Source organism: Solanum stenotomum, chromosome 11 (assembly GCF_019186545.1).
Source record: "Solanum stenotomum isolate F172 chromosome 11, ASM1918654v1, whole genome shotgun sequence".
Classification (NCBI taxonomy): domain Eukaryota; kingdom Viridiplantae; phylum Streptophyta; class Magnoliopsida; order Solanales; family Solanaceae; genus Solanum; species Solanum stenotomum.
Genome location: NC_064292.1, coordinates 41,996,461 through 42,012,955, shown reverse-complemented (window position 1 = coordinate 42,012,955; position 16,495 = coordinate 41,996,461). Strand labels below are relative to the sequence as shown.

Genomic DNA, 16,495 nt, shown 5'->3' with positions numbered 1-16,495 from the left:
TAGTTCCCTTGCTGAGTCTTGTGAAAAATTTATTCCGTATGTATAGCATTATCAAGGAATATTTTTCATTAACGAAACCAACAACTACATAATCAGTGAAATCCACATGTGGAGTCTAGGAAGGTTAGACTGTACATAGACTTTACCCCTACCTCGTGGTGGTAGAGAAGCTGTTTCAGAAAGAAAATAACTTGTATAATAAGAACATTACTCTACAAATACAAAAAAAATCTCTACTAAATCCCATTTTTAGTTTCTACTAAGAATATTGGACTTGGATGGTTTCTACCAGTTTTCCAAGGGTTCAGACGGCAAACAACAGAGAAATCCAAATCCAAGGTGCTTGCAAACAGAAGATTAACCATTTATATAACTTATACCAGATTACACCCTTAATAAGTTCAACAAAATTTACACAGGATTAGCATATAGATACAACATGGCTTTCTTAGAAAGCTACAGCTTAGAAATTAATAGATAGAGTTATTCCATATACAAACTATGGCAAAAACCTCATCATGTTAGGCAGGCTTCCAAACTGTGAGCACTTCTTGAAACATCTCTAGCATCAGATCTCTATCTGCCTGTCTGAAGAAGTTGTTAATTTCCTCCCTAACTTCATAAATCTTGCCAAAATCGAACAAATACATCAAGCAACCTTTTTTCAATTTATTTAGTTGGTAAAGCCAGGCCTCTTGCAATCTTTCAAGGACATTCCCCGAGTTGATATCTTCTAGGAGACTTTCCTCACAAGCATTCTTCAAATCTACAATGTCATACTTGTTTGCCGCACCCAGCAATGCCAATCGGTGCTTCCAGAAATCCTCTTGTTTTATGGTCCCATACAAGTAACTGAGAAGCGCTCTGCATGATTCTGTTGACATGTCCTCTATGTCGATTATAGAGGATTCTTTCTCCCTGAGATCGTGAAGGAACATGCTGTGGAATACAGGAGAAGTAGCAGACAGTATCGCTTTGTGAGCTTGCACTGATCCATCAGCCGTATTAATGGTAACATCAGCATGGATGGACTCATCAAGCATGCGAGAGAGGCATCGGAGAGTACTTTGGGTAGCTAAAGATTGCAAAATCATGTCATTGGGCCATATAGATTTTCCTTCTCCACCCTAAAGGTTCAATTACCACAGGTTACAAAGAAAAGGAACATGAGTTCAATATATAATCAAGGTCATTTACTGGTAAATGCTGAGAAGAAACTTTTCATTCTTTTCCATTTTCTGTAAAATGGAATAATTGGAAAATTTCGTTCTTTTTCAGTTAAAATCTGCTCAAAGGAACAACCAAAGAAGTCAATCACGTACGCCTATACACAAGCCCTATCTGTTACAACTAGATAGGCAGTTTATCAGAGAACCATTTCATGTAGCAATCTCATACAGTCATGCATATTAAACACACACTTGAACACTACAGAATATCAAGAACTCACATGTGGTGTGTAGATCTTCAGGTCAAGGAACTCAACATCAATGATGAATCGACCTTGTAAACAAGAATCAATAGGCCACACAAAGTCATCACTTGTTCGAAGAAGCCTCTCATACACTGCAACATGGACCGCCACAAAATTATACATGCAACATAACATGTTGAATATAGTCAATACAGAATTGTCAATGAAATTCAACTGTGATAGAGGCGGCAAGGGGTATGATGGACATTAGTTGCAGGCTCTTTATCTGGACAAACAAAGAAAAAAACAAGGAAGCACAAGAGTCTACACTTCCATGTGTCTGCATATGCAGCTGAAGAATATTCAATGTGCAACTAAAAACCGTAACAATCCTTACTAGAAGCGTAAATAGCACACGACAGTTACGCTAGAAATTATTGGCATATTAATAGCCTAAGGCAGTCTAGAGATAGGATCTTGTCCTACAAGAAAGGGTGCAGATTTGATTTATAGCATGTACAGAGAAGTCTTTTTTCTTAATGAACAAATGAAGTCTTCTCTTCTGGTCAACAAAACAAAAAATTTGACCATATAAAGAAGGAAAATTTATGTGCACCATTAAGGTCACTGAACTGCTTTCTCTAATTTTTCAGTGCTTTTTATCTACAATAGTCCGAGTTGCCTAAGGTAACCCCCACCCATCCCCACATCACAGATGTATGCAGCAAACAATATAATACCCATGACTCATCCCCCAATATTACACATGCCATAGTAATTGACAGTACATACTCATCCCCCAAATTACAGGTTATCTGATACATTAGAATGAAAAACATAATGTGAGTAGGAGATGCGTCCAAGAATTCCTTTTCAAAGAAATCACAAGTTTCAGAACCGGGCATATGTGTACAACATGTTTCCTTTTCAGATATGAGCACAACAGACTTGATAAATATTTAAGTAAAAAATGTCTGAGTTTGCACCCCTCCAGGTGGACAGGATTGGAGATTTTTGTTGACATTCCAAGAGAGCGTTTGAACACTATACAAGTAAATTCATCTCTAACCACTAAGCATAGTTCAAATCAATTACCAAATCATCCATAGCAGATGGAAATAACCATGATGACAATTGACATTATAGATTTGCAACCAGACCTTTGTGAATAGATCAAGAAGCTAAGAATTTGAGAGTTGAATTCATCCTACATATATTTAATTGTACTACTTTTCCATGCCAATCACCTCGGTCACACTTTATATTACATCCCTCAATTTTCACAGGTTTTGTTAAGGGTACATATACAGATGTCGTCCAAAATTCAAACGAAGATACATTTCTCCAAAACTAGTGATCTTTGCCAGAACAACAACCAGACCATATCATTTAAACATACCAAAACACAAATTACATCAAACAAAATGATGCAAATGGATGGAAATACCGAATACAACACAGTAATAATAACAAATGAACTCTGCAAATCCACCAAACAAGCAAAATAACTCAAAGATATATCTTCAAACTTCAACTATTTTTGCTAGGTAAATCGACCTCTGCAACTTGCAATAGTGAATATACTCAAATAAACATAGAATCAAAAGACAGAAGAGCTGAAAATAAAGTTTACCAGGAGATATATGAGGTCTCCGATTGGTTCCAGTTGTAGAAACACGGAGCATAAAGCGAGCAAAAGGAGGAGGAAGCTGCTCTTTCGAAAGCCGAGAAGGTTCAGGAAACAAGCGAATATACAAATACCGATTCTTCTCAATTGACAGATGCCTTCATCAACCATCAACCAGTATCAAAAAACAATTGAAGTTGATGATAAAGAGAAATCAAGTAGATAAAACTAGACATACCAGTTCCATATACCAATTTTGAAAGGGTCAGATCTTTTGTAAGTAGATGCTGCGAAATTGTCAATCCTCCATTGAGCTAACCTTGATAGAGTCTCTACCTTGCCCTCTGCCATTCTTCTTCTTCCCCCTTTTCTCTGCTACTGATGAATCATTATAAAGTTTTTATTTTTGGGAATTAAGTAAAACTTAACTGAGAAGAAGTCTTTGCTTTTTGAAAAGGACATTAAGATAAAAAGTTTTTTCTTTTACAGAAAAAAGCATAAATACTTAAAAAAACAAACATGAAATTAAACCATAAATTCTTAATCTTAATATAGTGGTAGATATGACTGTCTATATGAATTTTAGTTCTACTTCAATAATTTTTTTTTTTTTTAAACACTGAATCGCATATCGAAGAAGAGCCAAATACAAATATTGATTTTAGGGCGTGTTTGGTATGAAAGAAAATATTTTTCGGAAAATGTTTTTCAATTTTCTCATGTTTGGTTGGGTTAAATGTTTTTCAAATCAACTCATTTTCCTCCAATCTAAGGAAAATGACTTTCCTTCAAAACTTAAGGAAAACATTTTCCAAAACTCTCTTCCAACTTCAAAATTATAAATTTTTATTGAAAAAATCAATTTATTTTATCCCTACCCTCAAACCAGCCCCCCAAATAAAAAATAATAATTCAAAGCTTTTTTTTAAACGATGTAACACACAATTATATTGAAAATTGCTCAAAGTGGTAATAATGAGGTGACTTATTTAGTATATAAATCCTTATATGTTGGTGTATATTGTATCCTACTATTTAAATTATTTTTATCATGATTAAAACTATTGTCGCTAATATGACATAAGGGTTAACAATGCATTTTAAAATATATTTTGATTGCACATAACCAATCATATATGCATACAATGCCAACAATAACATTTACAGAAAACAAAATGATAAATCCTTCTTACAAATACTTATCAGATCCTAATAATCGCGATTGAACCTGAAAAAACCCTATTAAATTTATGTGTCAAATTGTTAATCCAAAGACAATATAATTTATATATTCTTATTGTAAAATTCTAGATCTTATTAAAATAAGAATTTAGAATCAAAACATAAGGACAAAGACAAGGGAATGAATTAATGTAGTCACGATTGTAATTGGGTGTACACCAATTTATCCGAAGTGTAAAGTTGTATGGACTAACAGATGTTCTCGACATACTCTTATTAAAATCTGCAGCGTATATAAAACTTTTAGAATGAAGTTCACCTTTTTCCTCATTGTATATGAAACTTCAGATGTTGTTCAAAAGAAAATTACAATATAATTAAAGTGTGAATTACAATAAATAGCAAAAGAAAATAGATATAATTATTGTATTACACAAATCTAAAATAAGTTGTCTAGATGATGGTATCGACAAAACACTCAAAGTAGATGGCGTTCTATTACAATTTACAATATGTAAGACGAAAAAAGAATATCTCTTCCCTAAATAAAGAATGGGAATTAGCCAAACTATTGCTGCATATTTTGTCTAAATGATAAAACTAACTTTATCATCTTGTAAAATAATTGTATGGATAGTTGTCATTTACATTCGAATAATTTGGCTGTCATATGAAATTTAGTTTTTCAACTTCCTTTATCCATTTGAGGAAAAGGAGTGGTATTTATACTATTTTATAGTAGTTCAATTGGAGAAGTCTAAAGATTAGACTAATTTTAAATGTCCTACATTCATTGTAAATGAATGTGGTGTGCATTGAATTTCATCTCTTAGAATTCTTCATGCTTCGAAAAAAATGTAAAAATGTTTTGAGTAAAGTACGGGTCATTATATTCTCATTCACACATCTTACTTAATTCCATCATTAAATAATTTAATGCACATTGAATACTTTTAAAACTGATTCCATCTATATCTAGTTAGTTATAGTTATTAGAATATATATTTGGTTTTGTAAAAAACAAAATAGAAATAGTGTTTTGAAGGGTAAAAAGGTATTTCAACTTTTCATTTTGATGTTCCCACTTTTAGTATAACTAGTCCTTGGAACGTGCGTTGCACGTTTGTCCCCCAATTGACATTAGAAAAATTAATTTATATAAGTAAATATATCATAGTAGAGCATATATAAATTTATCGTTAAGTTCAAACATAAGGACTTTTGTATGTAAGTTTGATATAAGAATATAACTCTTCACAAAATATAGCATGCAAATTTTGTATTAGAAGTTGGAGGTTTGATATTTTTAATGCTTCATGAAAACTAAACCTTTTATTATATTAGAGAAATTAATATATTTTAATTACTAAACGTAAATTTTAATAATAAAAAAAGAAATTGGCTATAAAAAAGATACGTATAAAGAAAAATATTACAAAATGTCTAGGTGGTGTAACATCAAATTTATAGAAAAAAATTACAAATTCAAACGGAAAAGAAAGAAAAGTAAATAAAGACATGACATCCATAATAACAGACATCACATTAAAATATATAGACAAAAATATTGTCATATTGGTTGAATCACATTTTGTTAGAAGTCGATTTGCTATAGACAAAAGGTTTCATATGTAAATAAAACTAAAATCATAAAAAAAAAAAACATAAAAGGAAGCATGACTATGTTAAAAATATAGATACACTATATTTCTTGAACTATATATTAAAAAGTAAATATGAATTCTAGTAGTACAATAAAATTCAATGTAACATTTCGTCATCTTTTTACTTTACATTCTTAAATTGACTTTTGTCCTCAATGACCTCTGTGTTGTTCATGAATGCTACTTCGAGGTCCTTATGCATAGATAAGAAGTTTGGTTTAGCTCCATTTAACTTTCCATTTATAATGTAGTTAGGGCTGGGCATTCGGTATTTCGGTTCGGTTTCGGTTTTTTTTTCGATTTTTTCAGTTTTCAGTTCTTGTACAACGTGTACCGAACACCGAACCGAAATAATTCGGTTCGGTTCGTTTTTTTTTATTTCGGTTCGGTTTTTGTTAATTCGGTTTTTTCTTATGGGCCTGCTTAGTGGGCTTTTTAAAATTTTGTATTTTTTTTGTTTATTTTATTTATGTTTATTTCTTTTTGATTATTTTACTCAATTTTTCAAATTATTGTATGATTCAAAATAATAAATTATCGTTAACATTGAAATTTAGCCTTGTTATAACATTGAAATTTACTGGTCGTTGTTGTGCTACGGCTGCCTACTGGTCGATTGGCAGCTGTTGCGTGCTGCTGGTTGCCGAAACGGTCGACGCTGTTATAGTCTGTAGACGACTAGACGTAGGAAGTGGGAATGGTAATTTTTGCCTTTTGGGAAGTGGGTTTGTAAAGTTGAAAAGTTTGAAAAGACAAACTTTTTGTTTTTAATTTTAAATTATAATATTTATTTTTAAATATTAATAATTAATATAAAATTAATATATATTATAATTTAATATATTTCGGTAAACCGAAATACCGAATTACACAAAAATTGCATACCGAAAACCGAACCGAAATACCAAAAAATACAAAACCATGTACCGAATATCGAACCGAAAACCGAAATACCGAAACCGAATTACCAAAATAATTCGGTTCGGTTCGGTTTTTCGGTTTTTCGGTGTTTATGCCCACCCCTAAATGTAGTAACTTTGATTAAGTTGAAAAGAGTTGTTCCACACATGAACATCTTTGTTGAAAAGAGTTGTTTGTATTTTTGTTCCATGTGTAAGACTGATAATCATTAGACTCTCAAAAGGAGTCAACATATTAAGTAATCAATATAATAAAAAATTAAAATAGAGTTACCTCTTTATCGATGAATATTAGTTGCCAACGAATACCTTCACCGTTTGCATTTTTGTACTCTTTTGTTAAGCTCCGCGAATTACCAAGACTTTAATCACCCATTCTGTTGCATATTTCTTCAACTTGCTAGTAGGTAGGCATTATTTCTCGAGCTCTCCTACACTTGTCATTGTATGGCTGTAGTAGCTAGGATGTACTAATACAATATATATTTGTGACGTAAATGTGATGTATTAACATCTAATAAGTATATGTTAGGTCAAACAAAAATGATGCTCAAGAATATGATATTCACCAAACATATACTAATTCTTCTTTTTTTAATTTTAAAAGCGAGCAACTTCAACTAACGATAGTATAAATATCACGTTAATTGAAGTAAGTAAATACAAGGTGGAAAAATGTTACCAATTTTGGTGGTGCCGAAAGCAAGAAATCTGTTAAAAGTATTACAGCATGAAGAGATAGTAAATTTAATTTCAAATTGAAATAAATTAATAAAAAAGAAACAAATGAAAGTATTACAAATGAAACGACTTCATAACAAAAGTCTTTGGCTGACAATCTTTTCACTTGTTATGGCAATAGCTTTCTTTTGTTCATCCTAGTAATGTTGTGCAACTACTTAGGAAATACGTTTTCTTGCCTAATAATTTATTCTCAAATGACTAATCTGCTAAACAATATTTTGAAGTTTAACATATTTGGTTAAACAATCAACAAGGAAACTTATTTAGGCAAAAGTCTTTTTTAACAAACTACCAAGATTATGAATTGCTACTCGCAATCAATAAGGTTCTGCATCCAACCAGATCTAACAAATAAGAATGCTAATTTGTTAAAAGCTTCTTAAAAAATATTTATATTTTTATCTCTCCAAGATATAAAACAGCCAAGTTAAACAAATAATGACCTATCAAAACTATCGAAATTTGGATCAAAGAACCAGATAGTAACTAAGATATCCTTGATATGAGCACTCGTGAATATTTAATGCCTTTGGAAAAAAGCTTCTATTATTTATTGCTACCAGGAGTATAGTTTCCAGGGAATACACGTGCAAGTTTCCCTGCATGTGGCTTGCCTGTGCTTTCCGAGGCGCTGCCTGTGACTCAGCATGGGAGAAGGGGGAGGAACTGCACACTTTCGTGTTCAGAGCATTGTCCGAGTGAGTGAGCAGCGCCTACCAAGCAAAGCTTTCTTGAAGAGGCAGGGCTGGTTCCTTTTCGGCGCCAGCCCTTTATTTATTTGGATGTTTACAGAAACTTCTCTATGACCTCCAAAAAGAAGTTAAACATAATGCCAACTAAAATTATGATTAAGGAGGATAAATAGAAAATGTTGTGACATACACATACAAGGAAGCTAAAAAGCAACTTTCAGGAAAAATTAAAAAAAAAATCGTTTATCTCCAGGATAGTTCTCAAGAAACTCAAGTTCACACCATCTCTTTCTTTCAGCATGCGTCTAGGCCCTAAAATTTTAATTAGTATGATTGATTAAATATTTTATATTTAAGTGTCTTCGACATAGAATTGAATACAAAAGCTACACTAAAGCTTGAATTTTTCTTCAGTAGATCCAATAATGTGGCTATTCCCGCCATTGAAGGGGTTATTCAGAAACTTGTATTCTATTCAATAAATCAAGAAATCATATATATTTTTTAGATTAATATTCAAGATTCAACACCATAACCAAACTTCTACAACATCACATAAGTTTTGTTCTTTCTGTTTTTGATTATTGTTGTGTCCAACCAACAAACGTGCAACTCGACTAATTTCACACATGCTCCAGGTAGCTCTATCCACCAAAGCTTTGGATAAATATGAAGATATCACCAAGTGCCTTTGTCTCCCGCTGGGACACCCTAGGCAAGTTTTGTTCTTTCTTGTCACCTATCTCTAAGATTTAGAGGGATGGCTCCACTTATTTCTTCACCTTCTAAATCATTCAGTTTTATAGTAACTTCTATTAGTCATCTATCCACTTACTAAGCTATCATAGCTAACCCATTTGGTAGGGAATATTTACTAAAAGCAGACTCGGCAAAATTAACTCAATCTCAGGAGATGTTGCAGATTTTGCTACATCGTGTTTGAGGTGACTATGGTTATCCTACTAAAAAAGACAAGGTTGGATTGTTGATTCAACAACTTGGGAGCTTAATGTTGGAAGGCCGTCACAATCCATTTATTTTTACCATGTTTGAATTAATTTAAGTTATATATATAGACTATTAGACAGTATAAAGAATCTTTACACTATTAGTGTAGTTAAACGCGTTAAATTAATGACGCGACATGTTTATTGCAGGATTCAGGCACTGCACTAGAAAGGAGGAAGTGGAGTTCAATTGATTTGGGAACTGAAATATTTAGAGATACTAATCAAGTGGCAGAATGGACAGTTAGTGATTTTGACATGCTTGTACCAAAGAATTAGAATTGCAGTACAGGATATAATTTCATAGGTCCAAAAAATCTATGCTTATATTTAGGCAAGACACAATGTCCCACTATATTATGAAGTTTTTTAATCAGATGCCCTTAACCCATCCTTTGGGTAGTTTTGAAATAGTATAATTAGTACGTGCATTCAGAAAATGCTTCCACAACAAAGACTCCATCTTTAGAACAGGTGCTCACAGTTTAATTTGACATAACAAAAATAATAATATCAAGAACAGAGCGACTCACGATAAAGAGAATGAAACGAAATAAGCTAGATAAAGACATAGACAATAAATAGAGAAAACAGAACAGTTCTTGATAAATAAAGAGGAGAAAAATAATTTACCTGACAATGATGTATTTGATAGAGGCACAGAAAAGAGTAACATATTAATGGACAATAACATGTTGTTGGAGACATTTATATAGATGAGTGAAGTATCTGAGGTTTTGGATCAACTGAACTTGAGTGTCGGAAAAAGGTTGTCGCACTGACTGAGGAGGTTTGCACTGATCGAACAGGTTCAGCAGTAACTATATGTTTCTGTTACAGTGATTTATGAGGTTGAGCAGCAACTATACGTTTCTAGAGAATTAAATTAGGTCTGAGATTATCAGCAAATTTATTTTTTAATAAATTAATATTTAAGTAATAATGTAGGGTCAAAACGGTAAATCAACTTTGGGGTTAAACTCTTCCCACTTATAGTAATACTAGTTATAGTAGCCCGTGCTAGCACGGGCCCAACATATATTTTTATTTTTTATTTTAATTTATGTGACATTAATAAAATTTTAACGGTCAAACAATTTTTTTGTATGTTCTTTAAATTTTAAGTTGTTGATTATTGTGGTTAATAATACTTTATATGTAATTTTCAATATTCTCTTTGTCCCAATTTATGTGTCATTGATAGAATTTCAAAAGTCAAGCAAATTTTGTATATGTTATGAGTTATAGTACATTTTACGTATATGTTACTTTTTCTATCCCAAACTATGTGACATTAGTAGAATTTTGAGAGTTGATCAAATTTTTTGTATGTCCTTTAAATTTTGAAGTTGCTAATTATTGTGTGATTTGTAGTACGTTTCATGTTATTTCAAATAATATATGTATTTTCTCTATCCTAATTTATATGGCACTAATAGATTTTGAGCTTCAACCAAATTTTATAGATGTCTTTATAATATTTTAGGGTTTAATTACCTCTTTTTTATTTTTAATCCATTAATATACTATCTTCACAATTATCAATAGAGCTACTTTAAACGGTGATGTGGCGCTCTCTATGACCTTCATTGTCATTTTTCTTTTTTCTCCTTTTTTGAATTTTTCTCAATGATATTATTTTTAAAAGTTATTTTCATAACTCACACTTCTTCATCTTCATAAATTATACTTTTAATTAGTATTAATAATATTCATAACTTTCAAACCTTTTATATTCATAACCCCAAAAAATTCAATTTTACATTAAATTAAAATATTCAATGCCTTTCTTTCTTTGGAGAGAAATGACATTAAATTAAAATGTTTGCCTCAATATGCTTAAGATGCTAGAATTCTTAAAGTTCATTTTAACTTTATGTATTCTTTTGTTGGAATAACTTTCTTTTTATTTTGTATGTAGTTTGTTGATGATTTTTACGAATTTTGTTTTTTTTTCCTTTTTGTTAATCTTATTAGAACTTTTGTTATGTATGTTGTATGTTGTTTAATATATTGATAGATTTTTAGGATTTTTTTAATCTTTCTTTATGTTAATCTTATTTGAACTTTTATTGTATTAAGTAAAAAGTATTGTAATTAATTCTACTAAAGATTCACTAATTGAATGCTGAGAGAAAGTAATTAATGTGAGAAAAGTACTGAAAGAAAGACTTAATCCTACTTCATCCGTCCAATAATTATTGTCTATTATACTATTTTGGAATGTCCTACAATACTTGTGCACTTTATGAAATCAATGGATAGTTTACCCCTTATCATTATCTAAATTGCTAATTATTGTTGTATGATTTGTAATATCTTTTATGCAATTTTCAAATAATAAAGGTTATTTCTTCTTTCTCAATTTTATGTGGTACTAATAAAATTTCGAGATTCAATCAATTTTTTTTTGTCTTTAAAATATTCTATTGTTAATTACTGTAAACTATTGTACTTTCTAAGTAATTTTCAAATAATATATATTATTTCATTTGTCCAATTTATGTGTCACCGATAAAATTTGAAGAGTTAATCAGATCTTTTACATATTTTTATATCTTTTGAATATTTAAGTAAATAATTATTGTGATTTATAATATTTTATACAATTATTTAAAAAAAATTAAACAACAAACAAAACGAATTCATCATAGGAACATTACCAAAACATCCTTGAATACATCAATAATGGGTCCCACTTTTTGTTTAAAAAAATATGCATATTGGGAGGATATTTTTGTCCAAAGTGGAAATAGAATAAGTATAAAGCATTAAAGTCTTTTAAAATTTTAAATTGTTAATTCTTATTGTATGATTCGTAATACTTTTACGACATTTTCAAATAATAAAGGTCATTTCTTCTTTCTCAATTTATGTAGTACTGAAAAAAAAATTGAGATTCAATCAATTTTTTTTGTCTTTGAAATATTTCTAGCTGTTAATTACTGTAATTTATAGTATTTTCTAAGAAATTTTCAAATAATATATATTATTTCATTTGTTCCAATTTATGTGTCACCGGTAAAATTTAAAGAGTCAATCAGATCTTTTATATATTTTTATATCTTTTAAATATTTAAGTAATTAATTATCGTGATTCATAATATTTTATACAATTATTTAGTATAGTAAAATAAATTTAAAAGAAACAAACAAAACGAATTCATCATAGGAAATTACCAAAGCATCCTTCAATACATCAATAATGGGTCTGACTTTTTGTTTTTAAGAAATTGCACATTCGAAGGATAATTTTGTCCAGAGTGGAAATATTGTGTAAAAAATGTGTATTTATTGTGATTTTGAATGTTTTGTGGGGTAATAGGACGTACGCAAAGTTAAGGTGTCTTTTTGAAAATCTGGGACAACTTCAAGTATGACTTAATGTTTTTTCTCAAAATCTAATTTACTTTCGTAACCTATGTGTCAGATCAAAATCAGATTAACAAATTCAAAAGGAATGAGTAATAAATAGCTCATACAATGACATATTTATTATTTAAAAGAAGTACTCATTTTGGTTGAAAGCTAACAAGATAGTTACAATGTAACTAAATACTATAAAATCTTTGCATTGTGACTTATTTTTTTTATATATATATATATATAATATGCCCAAATGAGGTAGGTAATTAATGGTGTTAAATTGTCCAATAATATAAATTTTAAAGGTACAACCATAAAAGAAGAATGTACAACACTATCTAAGCACATATCATCCAACACTTGTCATGTGCTAAGTAGTAGATATTCCCACTTATTATATATAGTAATATATGATATGATATGATGATTTTGGTTCATATTTTCTTTGTTTTATTTATATTTTTATACATAATTCATTTTTACAGTACCATTTGAAGGGCTCCAAGCTGTATCAGAAGCAAATTTGTGGTGAGAGTAATTAATCAATGTATGAAGTAATTATAATGAATATTAATTACTTAATAGTTTTTCTAAATTGGTCAAATATCTATTTTCAAGACTAATTAACTATCAAGGGTATAATAAGAAGAATATTGTAATTTATGCATTGATTTTATGAAATGACAAGTATTACGGATCATCTATTTATAGTAAGACGACATATAAAAAGAAACGGAGAGAGTATTATAAAGCTTCATAAATTTTTTGTAGTCAATTTGGGCTCATAAAAGAATAATAAAGATGAACTCGAGATGTGTGGGAAACATAAGAGTTATCGTGACAGTGGATTGATTTTTAACTTTTGACTCATAAATAAAAATCATAAGTTAAAGATTACTTTCTCTACCTAATAATTTGTCCATAATTTCAAAATTAACGGAGTGAGCAATTCTAGATTATGGCTTGACTTATTTTTATCATTTTATTTTAAATCAAATACTTATAAGCATTTTTTTAAATTTATTAACACACTCCAAAAGTGCTTAAAATATTTAAACTTAAAAACACTTAAAATAAATCAATTCAAACAAGCTCTAACACTTTGTTTGGATGGTTGTTGCTTGTTGTATTGTACGTATTGTTAGTTACAATGTTTGTTTTAATTGTTACTTAAGTTCTATTATATCATATCGTTTAAATTCATCATTAGATAATAACAAAAAGACTCATTTCTGTAAAGCTAATGCTACTTCTGTCCGCAGAGTAATGTAAGCATTAACACATTTCGGTGATGTTACATGGTTGGTTGCAAATATGGAGAAATCCAGTATCTTTATGGCATGTGTTGATGAACTGATCAAGGATCAATTGCTAGCTCTGAGTGGCATCAATCAAGGTATCTTCCCCATCAAGTACCTTGGCTTGCCTCTCTCAGCTAAAAAATGAAACAAATTAGAATGCCAACAGCTTGTCGACAAGATTACTAGAAGGATCAACAATGTGTATTCAAAGCAACTGTCATACGTTGGGAGATTACAAGTGATATTAGCTGTTTTGTTTTCCATTCATAGCTTCTGGGGATTTGTTTTCATCTTACCCTAGAGCATATTGAAGGTAGAGAGTACCTCTGGGGTAGTACAGAGGAGAAGAGGAAGATTTCACTAGTGGCATGGGACAAGGTCTGTTGTCCAAAGAAATTTGGAGAATTTAATATTAAGAGTTGCAGGAACTGGAATGTTGCTTCAGTTGGAAAATTACTATGGCAACTATCAGAGAAGAAGGATTCATTATGGGTAAAATGGGTTCATGTTGTATATATGAAAACAAATACAAATATTTGGACTCATCAAACACCGCAAGACTACAGTTGGTATTGGAAAAAAATGAATGCTTTGAAGGAGATGATGAAGGGCTAGCAGACTAAATATTGCAGAACTCATCTGGACTGCACTATAGCCAAAACATCGATTTACTGTATGGTTGGCTATACAAGGGATACTACTTACAAAAGAAAGATTAAAGCATCTCACTATTCCAGTGGAAGATACTACATGTTGTCGTCTCTGTGCAAACCAATCTTTGGAGACTCAGTTACACATCTTCGCATAATGCACTTGGATAGAGACATTGAGAGATGGCATCCAACAGTGGGTAGGACTAACCATACCTAAAGGTGAAGTTAAGGAAGTGTTGGAAGGCATAAAGAGGAAGAACTGAAAGCAGTTTCAAAAGAAAGTGATCGCAGCTATTTGGGGAGCAGTGATATATCATACGTGGAAAGCAATGAACTTGAAGATTTTTAGAGGATCATCGGTGAATACTGATATAGTGTTAGTACATATTAAGAAAGAAGTTACACAGAGATTGGAATTACTTAAAGGATCTAGGAAAAGTAGTAACAGTCAAAGATTGATAACCAAGTTACTTAGTGCCTAATTGTTTTTCTTTTTGTTTTAGTTGGAAACCTATGCGTCCTAGTACTCTTCCTAGAAGGTGGCTAAGATGATACGTGACCTTATGGTGTAATGTTATTGGTTGGTTAATGGTAATTTACAATTTTTACCAAAAATGACTCATTTTATGTAACAATTAATTTGGTGTGATCGCATTATTACATTAATAGTTTCTTCTCATTTTGTATTTGATAATTATATTTCATTTTTTACCCTACCTTTTCATAGTGGATCTCCCTGTACCCTACTTGTCTTGTAGGTTTATCATTTAAATTATTAATGTATGACATTATATAATGACGTAGAACAATACACTTTATGCTAATTTTGCTTTTTCGACTGATAAGAAAATTATTCTACAGTGTTCTTATATATAAGTGGAGTTGTTAAAACTCAAATCAATTGAATCATTGCGATACATGAGAAAGTAAAAATTTCACCCATAAAATGCATATACACTAAGCCACTAAATAATACAATGATTATTAAACTCCCTTTGTTATCAAACAGATTCCAACTTGGAACATATTCAAACTGCCATACAATGCACACACAGAGACCGGTATTATACTGGTCTTTCATTGTTCGATAGGAACCTGTTTACGATAGGGGTGGCAGGGGGACCGGGTCGGCCCGCCCCGGCCCGCGACCGGTCCGAGAACCGGCCCGCCGGACCCGGTCCTGTTTGAAGAAGGGGGATGGGGGATTTTCGGGATAGGGGACCAGTACCGGTCCGGTTCATCCATTGGTCCCGGTCGACCCGGCCCGGATGAACCGGCCGGTTCGCGGGATCCCCTAACAATTTTTATTTTATTTTTTTTTTAAAAAAAATTCTATCCGTTGGGCAACGGCTAGTGGGCCCCCCCAACGGATATTTTGGCAGTTTTTTCCCCCAACCAACACCCCCTACCACCCCCTACCACCCCTACTTTTAATAATTTACTTTAAACCCTCAAGTTATTATAAATACACTTTAACCCACTTTTAATATTATAAATACCCCTCTATCCCTTATTATTTCTTACAAAATTATATATTCTCTCATCTATTTTTTATATTCTTTCAAGTCTCAACTCTCAACTCTCAATCTTAAGTCTCAAATCTCAATATTTTATTTCATTTAAGTCTCATATTATATCATAATACATATATTTCAATTCTAAGTTTTCATATTATATATCATAATATATATATATCTAAGTTTTCATATTATATTTGCTATCAAATATTGGAGTTCCAAATTACAAGTTACAAGTTACAACAAACTACAAGCTTCAAGAATCGGTTATAACGTCTGCTATTAACGCAGACGTTTGGTACATTCGTTTCATAATATTTATATTTTATTTTTCGTCATTAATTTTTGTGTTATTATTATTTTTATATTATACTTTACATATAATTAAATATGAGTTCTAACAAAAAA

The 16,495-nt window shown here is 31.0% G+C and overlaps 1 protein-coding gene across 1 annotated transcript; it reads right to left on the bottom strand.

Moving 5' to 3' along the window:
* Positions 1-340: 340 nt before the first annotated feature.
* On the bottom strand, positions 341-3,437 carry LOC125843619 (BTB/POZ domain-containing protein At1g21780). Its single transcript, XM_049522769.1, has 4 exons — positions 3,280-3,437; positions 3,048-3,199; positions 1,451-1,566; positions 341-1,127 (listed from the first exon to the last, which is right to left on the bottom strand). The coding sequence occupies exons 1-4, from the start codon at positions 3,390-3,392 to the stop codon at positions 522-524; spliced, it is 987 nt and encodes a 328-aa protein (XP_049378726.1). The 5' UTR covers positions 3,393-3,437; the 3' UTR covers positions 341-521.
* Positions 3,438-16,495: the final 13,058 nt, after the last annotated feature.

Coding starts and splice junctions, on each gene's coding strand:
- LOC125843619 (XM_049522769.1), bottom strand. CDS start 3,392: ATGGCAGAGGGCAAGGTAGAGACTCTATCAAGGTTAGCTCAATGGAGG. Junction 3,200..3,279: donor AAAATTGGTATATGGAACTG/GTATGTCTAGTT, acceptor TGGTTGATGAAG/GCATCTGTCAATTGAGAAGA. Junction 1,128..1,450: donor TGAAGATCTACACACCACAT/GTGAGTTCTTGA, acceptor TTGAACCTTTAG/GGTGGAGAAGGAAAATCTAT.